Here is a 14,807-nt window from a genome sequence, read left to right on the forward strand (position 1 = left end):
CAATGCTTGATTGAGGAGCAGAAAAAAATCTGAAGCTGAGATCTTGGGAAGAGAAGGGAGAACCTGTGACTGTCTGTGAACACTCTTTACAACTAACTCAAGGAACTCTATGCTGAGATGCTGACTTCCATAAGGTGAGGTTCTAAAGCAGGGGTCATGTCATTTCTGAAGCAGGACACTCCTCCTGTCTTCATGAGTTCTTCCCATCTTTCATAAAGTTTGTTCCTTTAAGACAGCTTCTCACTGAGGAACCAAGGCTGACCTCAAACTCACAGCATGAGTCTTTAAAGTGCTGGAGTTACAGGTGTCAGACACGGTGCCTGGCCCTCATGATTTCTTATGCAATATCTATGTATCATTTACAAACTACTGTTTCTTGTTGTCTAGCTTTAGTACACAATGGTGCATACAGAAACCATGTTGTTTCACCCAAGTACCCAATGTCTAGCTTTAGTACACAATGGTGCATACAGAAACCATGTTGTTTCACCCAAGTACCCAATGTCTTGGCAAATATAACTGCATAAAGCAAACAAGACACAGACACCCAGTAAATAACGTGTCACATAAATGAATTGATATGAGGTCAACAAAGGGACAGAAAACAGGGCAAAGAAAAGTTGTTAGTCTGGAAAACCCATAGGAGCCAGCTCCTTGGTTATCATACTACCTTCCCCAGTAACCCACCTTTCCCAATTACCAGGGCAAGAATATCACAGAATAGGCCATAAAGTGCCACCACGTAGAGCTTCATGGGGACTCTGAGCCCACCCAGTCTCACTCTCTCCACTAACTGCAGGTCTCCTGGCTCAGGCTTCCTACCTGTGCAAACAAATACTCCAGCGAACTAGCATCAAGGAGTGGGGTTGCTTCTGGAACCTTTTTCTTCTCATATCCATTTTTCTGCTTCTTTGGAGAATGTCGCCATACAGACTGCTCATTGTCATTGGTTCCATGCCAGTTGGTAAAGTAGAACCTAAAAGACAGTAAGAATAATGTCTTTTAGGCAGAAGAGCCCCTGAACTGCTGGCCTGGAAGAAGTGTCTACCCACAGGCCCATGCTGAAGCTGAATTGAGGAAATTGAAGACACAAGTCTTGCATCTACAACCTTCATCACCCTGAGCCAACAACCTTCTCCTCTTCAAGTGTGCCGTCACAATGTACGGCTTCAACATGTCCTCTGGGTAAGGAGGAAAATGTCCTGATGATCACAGGACAGCTGCTCTGACAGCTGTTAACAATGACCACACCTCCCTAGGTAAAACACCTGCGGCCTACAACTATCTGCTACCCCATAGCTCTTATCCTGCTTGGCTGACCTGTCTCAACCCAAGACCTTTCTATTCTTGGACCCACCATTTCTAAAATCAAGTTCTGCCCTTCAGTCAACTCTGATGTGGTAGTGTTTCTTAGGTCTTAGGTGGCTGTTATTGAATTGGTGATGTAGTTCACAATGAGCAAGGCCTCAAAAGAGAAACACAGAAGCATCAGCTGTGCGGGCATGATGAGAGCAAAGAGCATGCTTTACACTACCTTATCTTGACAGCAATACCCCAGGCAGATCTTGTTTCCTTGTGCAGATGAGCAAAACTGAAGTTCACTGGGGCAAAATGACCTGACACTCCAAGCCTGACTCACTACCACTTTGGCCTGCCACCTGTTGGGGAAACAGGATGGGTTCTGAGCTGGGGGAGAATGGCCCAGCTACACTGGCCCAACTGTTTCCAGGCTGCAGACTCAGCTCTGTCTGGGGCTTTCTCCCAAATGGGCCAATAAGGTGATAGAAAACCATGTCACTGAGAAGCAGTAACTCCCACCTTATGGAGCTCCTACTAAAGTCAGGCAACAAAACAGCCAGGGCATGATACAGAGGGCTCTCATGCTTAGTCTCTGCCCTCTGTGAGTTCCCCTGCCCCACAATACTACAAAACAACAGGAAGTGGAACACGTGTCATAAGCAGAACTACACTGCAGCTTTCACAGTCCCCATGTACTTCTCTTTTCCTCTATAAGTATCTGTTAAGAGCTACATTTGTAACTCTTAGAGTTAAGCTGTTAATTATGATTTTAAATAAAATGTAAACATTTCATGGAACCCTGATAAGACTGTAAGCTGTTAACATTGTGTTTAATAGGTAACTTGTCCAGAATGATAAATTATTCTGGGATGCACACAACCTACAGGCTACAGCCTGAACAGTCCTGGCTCTAGAATACAGACTGCAAGCAGGTACATGGATAAGACAAGATACTTTTGAAAGAAGAGGATGAGCTGAATTGGCCAGGAAATAAGCAGATACATCTTATTGTATCTGCCAGGGGCAAAGTGAAAGCTCCCTGGCAGCACAGGCCACAGCTGTCTTGCTCAGCACCAAATCCGCAGAGCCTATAATACAGCAGGTGCTAAATATGTGCTTGACAGATAAACAAGCGATGAACAAACTCAAGGAATAGCAGTCAACATGGAGAGGAAAGGATGGACACTTTAAAGGTAAAAGTAAGTATTTTTGCAGCTTTCAGTGGTTGGGCAGAGCTTATCATTTCTGTAGATCATGAAAGGAACTAGGAGACTGACTATGGGCTTTAGTGTTTTGCTAGCAAGAACCACAAGCTGCACAAACTACACCAGGTCACCAAAGCAGATGACAGATTATCCCCTTGGTTTCCCGTATGTTCTAGGAGACCAGTTTTCAGTTACAATGCAGTAGCAAGTGTTTCTGTGGACCCAGGCCTTACAGTATCCTTCACTGAAGGAACAGAGAATAGCAGAGAGGAGTCGGCGAGGCTCCACGATTCCTAAGCAGGAAGTAAGGAGTGAATCACCTGGCCTGCTACAAAGGTTCAACCAGGGCTATGAAGAGCACACAGGCCAGGTAAATCCCACTTAGTGTAGAGAAGAACCATGATAGAACCATAAGCACCACGTTCACCATGGCAGGTTTCCTGCAGCTTGCTGACAGAAGCACTGAGACAGATATTCTCTGAACCAATCCAACACATTCATCTAGGACTAAACAGCCTTGAATTGGTAAGCAAGGGACAGTGACGTGTGCTTACAATTTCAGTATTTGGGAGGCTTCTGAAGGAAGATTACAAGTTCAAGGCCAGTCTAGGCAACTTGGCAAGATACCACTGGAGGGAAAAAAAAAGGTGTTGCTCACTTTGTCAGCTCAAATACTAAAATTTGGAACAATACGGAGAATATTAGCATGGACCAAGTACAAGGATGACATGCAAAGGATGGCAGATCTGGGAAGCATTCTATACTTAAATTTAAAAGATGATTATCAATATTAACAACTTCCTAATTACTAATAAAACTAGAAACATGAACATGTCACTATGCCTGGCTTTTTATGTAGGTGTTAGGTGGTGATCCAAACTCAGGTCCTGACAAGCACCTTATTGTCTGGGCAGGCTTCAGTATAAAATTCTTCAAATTATCAATTTGAAGGAGAAAGCAACAGATCAGTCTTCAGAGTTCCTTGCCAGGCAGTGGTAGTGCACACCTTTAATCCCAGCACTTGGAGACAAAGGCAGAAGGATTATCTATGAATTAGAGGCCAGACTAAAAGACTACAGAGTAAGTTCTAGGACAGCAGGGCTACACAAAGAATCCCTGTCTAAGAAGGAATAAAATTCCTGAAAAACAATACTAAAGATGACTACACATTCTGAGTTTGCATTTAAACACAGTACATAATGAAAGTTTAAGTTTCTATAGAATTTTACTGAAGTCAGTTATTTTCACTTATAAGGGTATTTTTGCTTGAAAATAAAGAATATGATTGTCTTACATTAACATATACCATAAATAACTATTTAAACCATTAAGTAAAAGCAGAAAACCACAGTTAAAGTGAAAGAATATTGCCTAAAATAGAGCCAGGATGTCACTGAAACAGTCAGTCACCAGTACTAGTGTTCTTACTGCATCTTCCTCAGTGGTTAGATTACCAGCTTTCAAGCTCTTTGTAGACTGTTCTAATGCAAATGTTTGAGCTTAGGGTGGTATCTTTTTTCCAACTTCAAAGACACTGTGGTAACAAAGCAATATCCTGTTAAAGCGTACTGGCAGGTATAAAGTGGAGGTGACAGAACTAAGCCTCTGTGTACTTCCTGGCAGCTAACACAAAAGGTGAACGCAACCTGTGACCTGCAGCACTACCTAGACAGTTTACAAAGCCTGGAACTTCACCAGCTTTCCCACTGGAAAAATGGGAGAGTTGAGCAGGCAAGCTCAGGTCTCTTGTAAATGCCAAATGCTGCCATACTGGTCTCTGACCTAAGTCTAGACGCCTGCCTGGAAAGAAGCAGAACTGGAGGGCATGTCCCTGTCCAGACTTCCAGCTACAGGTCTGTCTCACAGTTCTGGTCAGAAAACCATTCCTTCCCCCCCCCCACCCCCCACCCCGCGGCTGTGGGAAGTAAGATCAAAGTGAGAAAAACAAAGTATATTAAGAAGGCTCAGCTTCTTGGGTTAAAGAGTATCCAAAATCTGGGGCAAGAGACACACAGCTCCCTGGCAAGGTGAGAACTTAGGTGAACACCAGAAGATGAGAACTCAGCCTCTCAGACTGGAATGGTGCCATACAACCAAACTGCAAAGGAGGCAGCTGGGGCACTACAGAGACTCCTGACATTCTGTAAGGTGTATACAGCATGGCCTGACATCCTCTTAGCATCTGAGCTAATCTACTGATTTAAGCAGATTCATACAAATCAAGACCCTTTTCAAAAAGGGCTCCACCTCCTTTTAAGCTTCAAGGCTAACCACATGTGAGCTAAGCTTCACTACTATGTACAATGCTTTCAATCCCATACCTTTAGTAGAAAATATATTTTATAATACAATTTAGTAATGTGTGTGTGTGTGTGTTACATACCTCATAAGTTTTAAAATACAATGAGCTTAGGAGATATATATTCATATATGGTTTCTTGTTTATTTCCCTCTATATTGTCCAAGTTCTTGTTATAACCCACTATGTTAAACTAATAACCATGACTCATCATGTGGATTCTATCCAAATACTCTTTGTATCATGTCTATAAAATTTGACAGAGGTGATTAAATTCACCTTAACATCACACTCCAAAATGGAAGATGTCCCTTCTCATACCAAACAAATACAAAAGTTACAAACTCCAGTGACTATAGTACTGCTTCCTAAGTGACTCAGGGCTCCTGGCCAAACACTGCCCCAGGCAACATGAAGAAACCCACTGGCACAAGCTCTGTGCACTGTACCTCATGCGATAGTGGAGTCGGAGAGACGTCTTGTCATCCACAGTGATGGGGTGGTTCGGAGCATACCAGAGCTTGGTGCTCTCATTGTACAGGGCGAAGAGGTTGTGACATAGAGGAGAAATATCTGGGGAAAGAGCACACCAGAAAGTTATACGCAGCTGCATTTGGTCACCTACTTCCAACGTGCAACATATGCAAAGATAAGGAATTCTTTCATCCAGAAACAATCTACGTCACCTCATCCTCTCAAGGCAGATACTGCTCTTAACGATATTCACTCAAGGAGTTTTAACCATAGCTCCTCAGAGCATGTATTGTGGCTCCTGGCGAACCAAATTATTTAAAAATAAAATTTGGTGACAATTCTCATTACAGGGGTCTTACCAAATTCTTATTAAGAAATAAGAGGGCTATCTCAGAGGCCCATAGATCCTACCTGATATGCACCTTTTGGACCACAGCAAGGCAAGAAACATCTGAGAAATGTAGGACTTCCTTAATCTGATTGCTATAATTTGTTTAAACAATTATGACACTGTGATTATACACTGATGGCGGATGTCCTTCTGTATATATGTTTCTCTTATTGGTTGATGAATAAAACACTGATTGGCTGCTAGTCAAGCAGGAAGTACAGAAGAGCCTATGAGATGAGGAGAATTATGGGGAGAGGAGGCAGGGAGACTGCCAGAGAAAGACACCATGTAGAGACTGGGAAGACAGGATGCGCCAGGCATTCTAGGTAAGATAAGGCCATGTAGAAAAATATAGATTAGTAGTTATGGGTTAATAATTGAGAGAGGAGATAGCCAATAAGAAGCCCTAGCAATCAGCCAACAGTTTTATAATTAATAGAACATCCATGTATTTATTTGGGGTTCATCGGCTGCAGGACCGGGCTGGAAAGAAACTCCAGCAACAATACATCATATACACAAAGAAGCTCCTGGCCACCATACAAACTGCATATTAGGATAAGCAATATACAAAGTAACTTTGTCAATGATTAAAATGTATTCTCATTAATTATTAAATATACTTAAGTAATCTTTACACTATCATAAGTGTATTTATTAGCATTTACTAGTGAGAAAATCTCTTAACAAAGCTAGCCCAATAGTGCTGTGCCTTTCTACTCCACTACCTGCTCTTTAAATAATAACCAGCCAGGTAGGAAAGCCAGATGAAGAAGTGCCTTGTTTCTGGATCCATCAGGAGATAGCACACACATATACTCCAAACAAAAGAATGAAGAAATATGAGTGTCAATGATCAGTAGTTAATGTTATCTTTAGCTTTGGCCAGATCAAACTTAAGAAACGGTAATCTAAAATTAACATCTCTACCCCCACCCTCATAAAAAGAGTGCTTCTTCTGAAACAACAGTGGCATTAACAAGGCCACTCCTGATCCTCACAGCCTCTCCCAGTGTAACCCTGGGTTAGAAGTTACTGGTACCTGGGCATCTCAAAGTCCTCTTCAGTCACTTCAGTCTGGGCCTCTCAAAAGAATAAGTGTGGACTGGCAAGATAGCTCAGCAGGGAAAGGCAATTGCCACCAAGCTAGACACCCTTAGTTCAATCTCTGGGACCCACATGGTAGAAGGAGAGAACCCACTCATGCAAGTTGTTTTCTGATCTCCACACATGTAGGCTCATATGCTACACACACACACACACACACACACACACACAAATGTAAAAACAGAAAAAGGAATCAAAGAGGAAAGTCTTCCCTTTAATCACTTCCAAGAACATCTTCCTTTGTAATCAAGAGCCAACATATTCTTCCCCATGACTTCAGCCTCTCCTCTTTGGTGTCTAATGCACTTTAGGCAGGAAGATATGTACTGGGAAGCAAATGGGGCCTATAGACAAAGCTGCATTACTAATAAGATCTTGGACTATCTATAACATCCCCACAATGTTGCTCTAAAAGCTAAGGGCATGGACCAGGCTCTACAGCATCACTTCAAGTTACTTCATCACCAAAAGAAGAATTACTACAATCCTTTCCATGCAGCTTTACTGGAATACAATTTACAATTATAAAATACAGCTGTTGTACGTGTATATTCCAATGAACGTCAATAAAGCATGTGGGTGAGATTATGTGGCTATTCCTATGGTCTTACTTTCCATCTAAAATTAGGTAGGCAAACACTATGTACCTCCATGTTGGAAGGATTATGAACAGAGATTTATTTTGTTAGGTGCTCTGGTTTCTCACCCCAGCAAAGTAACAGGTTAACTTTTAAGTAAAACAAGTCTTATCTTTTTTTTTTAATTATTAAGTTATTTTTCTAAATAAATCTCACTTTTAAAAAGAGATGATGAATGGCCTTATAGTCCTTTTCACAAAGCCACAGGGCAACACTAAGATTCTCACTTCAACCCAGCACCCATGGGAGAACAAACCAGATAGCAGGTCAGGCCAAACTTAAAGGAGTTAGAATAATCACTAATACGTTAGGAAACAATACTACTCATTTCATATTTATACTTGTGCTGGTGCTTCACAAAGCACCCCGATTAGTGCTGATGGACAAGATGGGTAAATGCACTCAATCCAGCACCCACTCAGGTGTCAGGACCAATATAGCTTTGAGGCCAGCCTAGGCCATGTCTGGAGTTCTAGAACAACCTAAACTATAAAATTAGTCTATCCCCAAGACAGCCTCGCAGAAGGCAACAGTCAATTCTTGGTATTCTATAGCTAGTTCATTAATGATAAAGGCCGAATACACCATGTTTCAGCGAGAAGTAAAATCCAGGATTAGAAAAGGAGGCAGTACTCTGGCTTCCAGAACGCACTCCTTGTTCTCGGTAGAAATAAAAGGAGGAAGAGTCCAAATGTGCTCCTGGACTGCATGCAGCACTGCAGCCTCCCAGCCCCCAGCCAGTACTCACTGCACTCCTGGGCAGCCTTGATGCACAGCTCCTCCGCAGTATACTCTCCATTGCCCAGGCGGAGTGGCTCCCTATCCAACAGATAGAAGGTCACTTCCACTCCTGGCTCAGGGACCACCTGCTTTACCTCAGTCTTCTTGAAGCTCCTCATTTTAGCACAGAACGCCATGGCATTGCAGTCCTCTTTTATATTTAGATACTGTAGGGGAGGAAAAGATGATGTAGTCATTCCATGTGCTGTTTGTTATGAAGGAAAGCAAGCAGGCATCTGTGGTGTTGGATGAGATCTGCTACCCTTTTCCACCCTGAATACTAACTAGGTCAGGGATTATAGGAGATGAAACCACAGAAATGATTAATTATTCACAGTAACTAAGTAATCAGACCATATTCCCAACAATAAGAATAACCCCAGGCATTATTTGAATTTTTCTTTATTTGCATATTAGTTGTGGTTGAAAAATAAGCTCTTGTCTAAAGCCAATAGTGTTAAATGGCTAATGCATAATTAGAATACTGCTGCCTCTGCTGGGATCACATAACTTCTAAATAACCTACACAAAGAATCATGGTCTTTCCATTCCATGCCTATCCCCTACAGAACAGCAAGCCTGGTGAAGACATGAGCCATGCTGTCGTGTCTCTGTGCTCATATCCTCATCTGAGGCAGTGTACACAAAGCGACTACTACTTAAGCACTCTTATAAATCACATGGAATGGCTATGAAAAAAAGATGACTTGGGACAGGTCCCTATCAACTGAGGGAAGTAGAAGGACAGGCATCTCGTGTAGGGCAAGACTCACAGGTAATTTTTTTGCAAGAAAATCACTCATAAGGCCTTCAAAACAAGTGGTACAGGACCAATGCAGACCCAGGCACTGAGCCAAGGGCAAGGCCAATGGAGGAAAAGAGCAAGGGGAATCCCACACATCCTTCCAGCCCCTGCCCAACACCAATGACCTCCCAACCATTTTCCTGCCCTCAAACTATTTCCTTCCTTCCTGCTAATCTAAGCTTTACTTGAATTTCCAAGTATTATCTCTGTAACACAGATCAGATCCTGCACTAGTTGCCCATTATCTGCAGACTAGTCTCAAACTGAAACAGCTCTTTATCTCCTGGTTAGCTGGTCCCATCACCTCATCTCCTCTCTATTCTAGCTGCTTAAAACCCAGGCCACTGGGTATCCCTGTGCCCTCTCCCCCACCCATTCTGCTCGGAGTGCAGTCTTCACATATGCTGGCTCCACCACTGAAATATACTCGCCTCTCAGCTTTCATGGCAAAGTTCAATCTTCTTCAGAAACCAGTCCAAACTAGCACTTCCTCCAAGAAGCCTTCACTGAGTCCAGTTGTACCCTTACTCTGGATGCCATCTCTCCCGTGTCACTAAACCTACCACACCAGCCACAAGCTATCATGGTCATCATATGCATGCTCCTGTCTGCTGTGAATTCCCTGAGTATATTCATCTTTGTATACCCAGAAGAAGCACAGAGACTTGCATAGTGGGCACTTAGGAAAGGACACAGGGATGTTCTCAAACAGGGAAAGTTCTACATAACCTTCAGGACCAAATCCATTTATTTGGTATATTAGCTGTCATGATGATAGGAAGTGAGATCATTTAAACTGGTCTCACTGTTACAAATCAAAGGCATTCAGTTTTAATTTATAATATCCAAAATAAATCTAAAAACCAGAATCTATTTGAAATTGGGCTGAAAGACTAAGTAAGCTAATGACTCACCCTGAAGTTCAGATAAGCAAACAAAGGCCCAGCACTTACAGCCTAATATACCACACTGAAAAACCAAGATGGAAATCAACAGTATTTTAAACCTGCTTCACAACATGAGACAAAACAAACCTCTGTCTTAGATATTCTTTGCAGACACACCAGAGAAAGAGTTGAAAGACAGCAGCTATATCTTAACTCCAAAGAAATAATCAGGTAGCCATACAAAACTGTCCATGTACAAAGCATAGCATTGTTAACAACAGAAAGAAAATGCCCACTGACAACTTATGACAAGAGAGGGTCCACCATACAATATATCACCACAGCTGTTGAAAATGTAGATACAATGCTACATGACCAACACCGGATGACCCAAAGTGAAAGAACAGAAGAGGTCCATTAGGGTTCTCTGGGTAACACACTATGCCCTGACACCCAGAAGAACAGACGGACTGCTAACAGTAGTAGCTATCCAGGAGAGGTTACAGGCAACTTTATTTCCTGGAGCTCTTGGTGTGCATGGACTGTTCAACCCGGCATACACAACACTAGGAATGAATAATATACAGATCTTTTTATAATTAGAGGACAGCTGAAGATCACAGTTTAGTATGACAGTGAAGACGTAATCACAACACTGGGTAGGCAGAGGCAGGAGAATCTCAAGTTCACAACCAGTCTGGGCCACAATGTAAAGTCCTGTCTTAAAAGAAAACACCCAAAAGGTAAATGTGCATACCTGCATTTATTCGGTTGTCCAGTGTCCTTGAAAAGCTGACTGGATTTTCTTCTTTATTTTCCAAAGTCCATTCAGAGCTTATCTAAAGACAAAAATCAATCAATCAACTCTAAGGTAATTAGATTTGAAAATAAGAGGGTATTTTCATTAAGGAAACAGCAAAACCTACATAGGAAGGAAAATGCATTTGGAGGAAAGGGAAGGGAGGCGTCTGAGACATTAAGAAGGGAGAGACACCGTGTGTGTGTGTGTGTGTGTGTGTGTGTGTGTGTGTGTGTGTGTGTGTGTGTGTGTGTGAATCAAAGATATATCATTTATTCAAGAAAAGAAGCCAGACCTTTTGCTTCCTGGTGAACCTGTCTTAAGAACCTTTCCTGACCCTGTGACTGACAGTTCAGATGCCCAAAGGTGTTCATTCCTACAAAGTGTTTTGCCAACAAAACATCTACCAACTTATGGATTCAAATTTGGCTTTTCTTTATTTTGAGCACATTTTATCAGAATGTGCTTAAAGAAAAGTTCAGCCTTGGACAGTACATGGCAGCAGAGATGGACTAGGAAGCAAGAGATGAAAATGGGAGCAGCAGTTCCCTTCATCTTACATCATCACGATGGGAGACAGCATGAATAAAAACCCAAAGGCAAGAGTACTGCAAGGCCTCTTATGTTCCTCTCACTCATTTGGTGACAGGCTAGAGATAATAAGAGAACCTTTTCTGCAATGGCTGAGCCTTTCGTAGAAATAATGATGATAGGAACAAGAGAGATATCTCAGTGGTTAAGAGCATTTGTTCTTGCAGAGGACCTGGGTTCAGTTCTCAGTACCCACATATGTCATACAACCATCTATAACTCCAGATCCTAAGGACCTGATATCTTTTTCTACAATCTAAGGGAAACACAATGATCAAATATACACTCAAGTAAAAATATTCAATCCACAGAAAATGTTTTTAAAACATTTATAAAAAGTAATAACAATAGGTCAGGCAGGAAATATGAGTGTGAATTTTGATGTGACAACTTTGGTTTGGCAACTAGGATACAAATACCTTCAAAAATACTCTAATACTTTTTAGCTTTTAAAATACATAAGAATGCATGACAACGGCTTAAAGATTATGAGTAGACACACTGCCTCATATGACAACAGACACTAGAAAATAATAATGCTGTGCTTTGTGCATAAGTAGGATTTCAAAAGTCACATTGAGAATCTTCCATCCACTGTGCATGTCTCTCCATCTTAGAAAATGAACTAGCTAAGGAAAAGAGCAAGGTGGTCCCTGCCCACGTGAAGTTCATGACCTGCAGGGGCAGCAGAACTAAACAGAGACACAGACAGTATAGATGTGATAGACAGAGCCTAGGGCTCAGGGAGGCAGTGACATAGAATTAAGATATAACCAATGTGCAGGGAATGAGTGAGGGAAGGTTTAAAAAAAAAAAAAAAAAAGCCAAGAGCTGAAAGCCATCTGAGCAAAAGCATCAACATGTGCAAAAACTCTGGAGTGAAAGCACTATACTATTCCTTCTCACACCAGGCATGAGCACACTTGCTGCGAACACAGTTGCATGCCTTCACCAAAGACAAAACTTTCAAACAAGAATGACACTTTCAAACACAAAGAAGCTTGCCCCAAACCAGGAAAGGGGCATAATCTCAGCCCTTTAAAAGAGCAGAAGAGATTTTACTAGTCCCACCAGGTCTATTTCCTTCCATGGGAGCTACTACATAATCTTTTTCAGTACTTAAAGCTGTTTTTTTGGGGGGGGGGGTTGTTTGTCTGTTCTACTCTGTTCTACATACTGAGTTTCAGACCAAAAAGATGCTATTTTACCTACAATGAATTGTTTCTAAAGCATCAAGTACTGATAAAATGTGGATACACCCAGAGAAAAGGAAAAGAAGACTTTATAGTTTGGGGTACTCTGGGCTGGGAACCTGCCAGAGAGCCACAGAGTAAGCAGAGGCTGGGTCCCACACAGTAGTCCAGTCACTGAGGGTTAACTACAGAGGTTGGATTCCTACTGACCTGAACTTCAATCTGGCTTCCCAGGGAAATCATTTAACATCCCTGAACCTCAATATTTCCAGTGCAAGTGGGGAGATAAAAATAGCATTTACCTCACAGATTGGCAAAAGCTAAATACCACACATAAAACATCCAACAGACTGCCATTCTCAGAAAGCCTTTGCATGTGGACTGTGATTTCTGTTCATCTGATTACAGTTATGGGATAAACTCCCAGCCAAGGAGGAGCCCAGGGATATATAGCGCATCTTTACAGTTTATGACAGAGCAAATCACTGGCACTTCAACTGTAGGAAGCCTGAGTTGTGTTGGGCTAATCAGTGTGAGTGACAGGAGTCCAAATGTGTGGCTGCTAATTGGAGGGCCTAACTCTTTCCACAGAGATTATCCCACAGTCACCATTACCCCTATGTCCTCTGGCTTTTTAGTAGTCTTCCATCTAAGATCTGTAAGGACACTGATCTCATTACAAGCCTTCTGAAACTGTCAGAAAGCAAGCCATTAAGCCAGGGGTGGTGGTGAGGGCCTACAATCCAGCACCCAGGAGGTTCAGAAGATTACAAAGTGGATTTGAGGTCAACCTGGTCTGCACAGCAAGACCCTTTCTCAGAACAAACAAGAGCAGCAGAGTCATTAAAGTGCCCCCAGACTGTGCCCCAGCCACAGCTGTGTACCCTGCCACCCTGGGGGCGGAGAAGCAGTGTTGGTGATTCGGCACAAGCCTACCTTGCCTAGACATGGAACTTTAAGGTGCTCACGGAGGTCAGGAAAACCATCTGCTGTCTTCTAGTCACACCACCTATGCCTCCCACCAACAGCACCCCAGGGTGTCTCGCCCGAGACCCCAGCACTTTGTGAGACCTGGGTAACATTCTGCTGAGAGCACAGCAAGATACTGTAAAGCTGCTGGACTCCAGCCAAAAGAATGACATAATACAAATACAAAACTTGATTTTTTTTCCTGTCAGTGAGTCAGAATTATAGCTTTTCTATATGCCATTCCTGTCACACAGAATCACTCTCTTCTAACTATAGCAGCGATTCCAGGAATATCCCACAATAGTAAAAGCTGCTTCATTTACAATAAACTTCTAGGGATGAGCAAATGATCAATGCCAAGTCAATGGGTCGAACTCTCTCATTCCCAAAGAGCCTGCTTTAGCCAAGAGGAGGTCTCTGACCAGAGCAAACATTACTCTGTTTAATTAAAGGCAGTTAAGTGTCTTCCTAAAAGCCACGCTGTACCAAGATGTTGGGCAGCTCGATTCTTCTTTACTTTCCCTTCTTTTAAACTAATTACCATTAATGCATCTATAATGTTATTAAGGAGACCATGATGAGATTTAGTGAAGCCATCCCCACTGCCTTCCTCTGGGTCAAAACTATGGTAGCAGAAGTGGGTTTTCAGAAGAGGGAGGCTGGGCTGGGCCTGGCAGCATAGCCCATCATTGCAGCACTTAGGAAGAAGAGGTAGAGGGTCATGAGGTTGAAGCCAGCCAGCACTACAGTGCAAATTCCCCAGTTAGTCTGAACAATACAATGAGGCCGTGTCTCTAAAACAGGGGTGAGGGAGTAGAGGGCAGATGATGAGCAGGACAGATGCCTGTCTTTCAGTCAGTACTTCTTAAACATCCATCTAAAGGACTTGAGAAGACCTGTACCATGACAAACAATGAAACCTATCATGTATTACATAACTTGCCCCTAAAGGGGACTTTCAAATTTTTCGACCATATTCAGGATTCACAGTCCCTTCCACAGATGAACATAGGACATTCCCACCATCAACTGCCAGTGAGTGGCACAACTCCTTGTCTGGTGCCCTTGATGGCATCTTGCTCCTTTCTGGGAAAGATGCAGGCTGCAAGGAATCCCCACGCATAACGGGGAACCGAGACTTAAGCATGCACACCAAAAACTTGAGGTCTATTTCCAGCTGCTAAGACAAACAGGAGCCTCGGCATCTGGAGGGGATGTGGTAGGACGCCAAGAACTGGCAGCAGGGCCTGGGCAGTCAAGAAGGCATAGTGTGAAGCTTGGGCTGGGAAGGTGAGGAGCAGCTGCCAGACAGGAGAAATCAAGATTGAAAGTGGAGGAGGGGTGTGCAACAGTTCTAGAAAAGGGCCAGA

General features: G+C 42.7%; 1 protein-coding gene and 1 non-coding gene across 2 annotated transcripts in view; one reads left to right on the top strand and one right to left on the bottom strand.

Annotated features, from left to right (window-relative positions):
* Jak1 (Janus kinase 1) overlaps window positions 1–14,807 on the bottom strand; it is a 120,523-nt gene that overhangs the window by 32,631 nt on the left and 73,085 nt on the right. Inside the window, exons 2-5 of the mRNA XM_051188234.1 lie at window positions 10,643–10,724; window positions 8,162–8,360; window positions 5,253–5,376; window positions 823–976 (exon numbers count right to left, since the gene is read on the bottom strand). Coding sequence (XP_051044191.1) covers window positions 823–976; window positions 5,253–5,376; window positions 8,162–8,360; window positions 10,643–10,648 — 483 coding nt within the window. The 5' untranslated portion in view covers window positions 10,649–10,724. The remainder of the gene's footprint in view (window positions 1–822; window positions 977–5,252; window positions 5,377–8,161; window positions 8,361–10,642; window positions 10,725–14,807) is intronic.
* Window positions 3,157–3,263, top strand: LOC127225013 (U6 spliceosomal RNA). Its single transcript, XR_007834756.1, has one exon. It is a non-coding gene; the product is annotated as a U6 spliceosomal RNA (small nuclear RNA).

Source organism: Phodopus roborovskii, unplaced genomic scaffold (assembly GCF_943737965.1).
Source record: "Phodopus roborovskii unplaced genomic scaffold, PHOROB, whole genome shotgun sequence".
Taxonomy (NCBI): domain Eukaryota; kingdom Metazoa; phylum Chordata; class Mammalia; order Rodentia; family Cricetidae; genus Phodopus; species Phodopus roborovskii.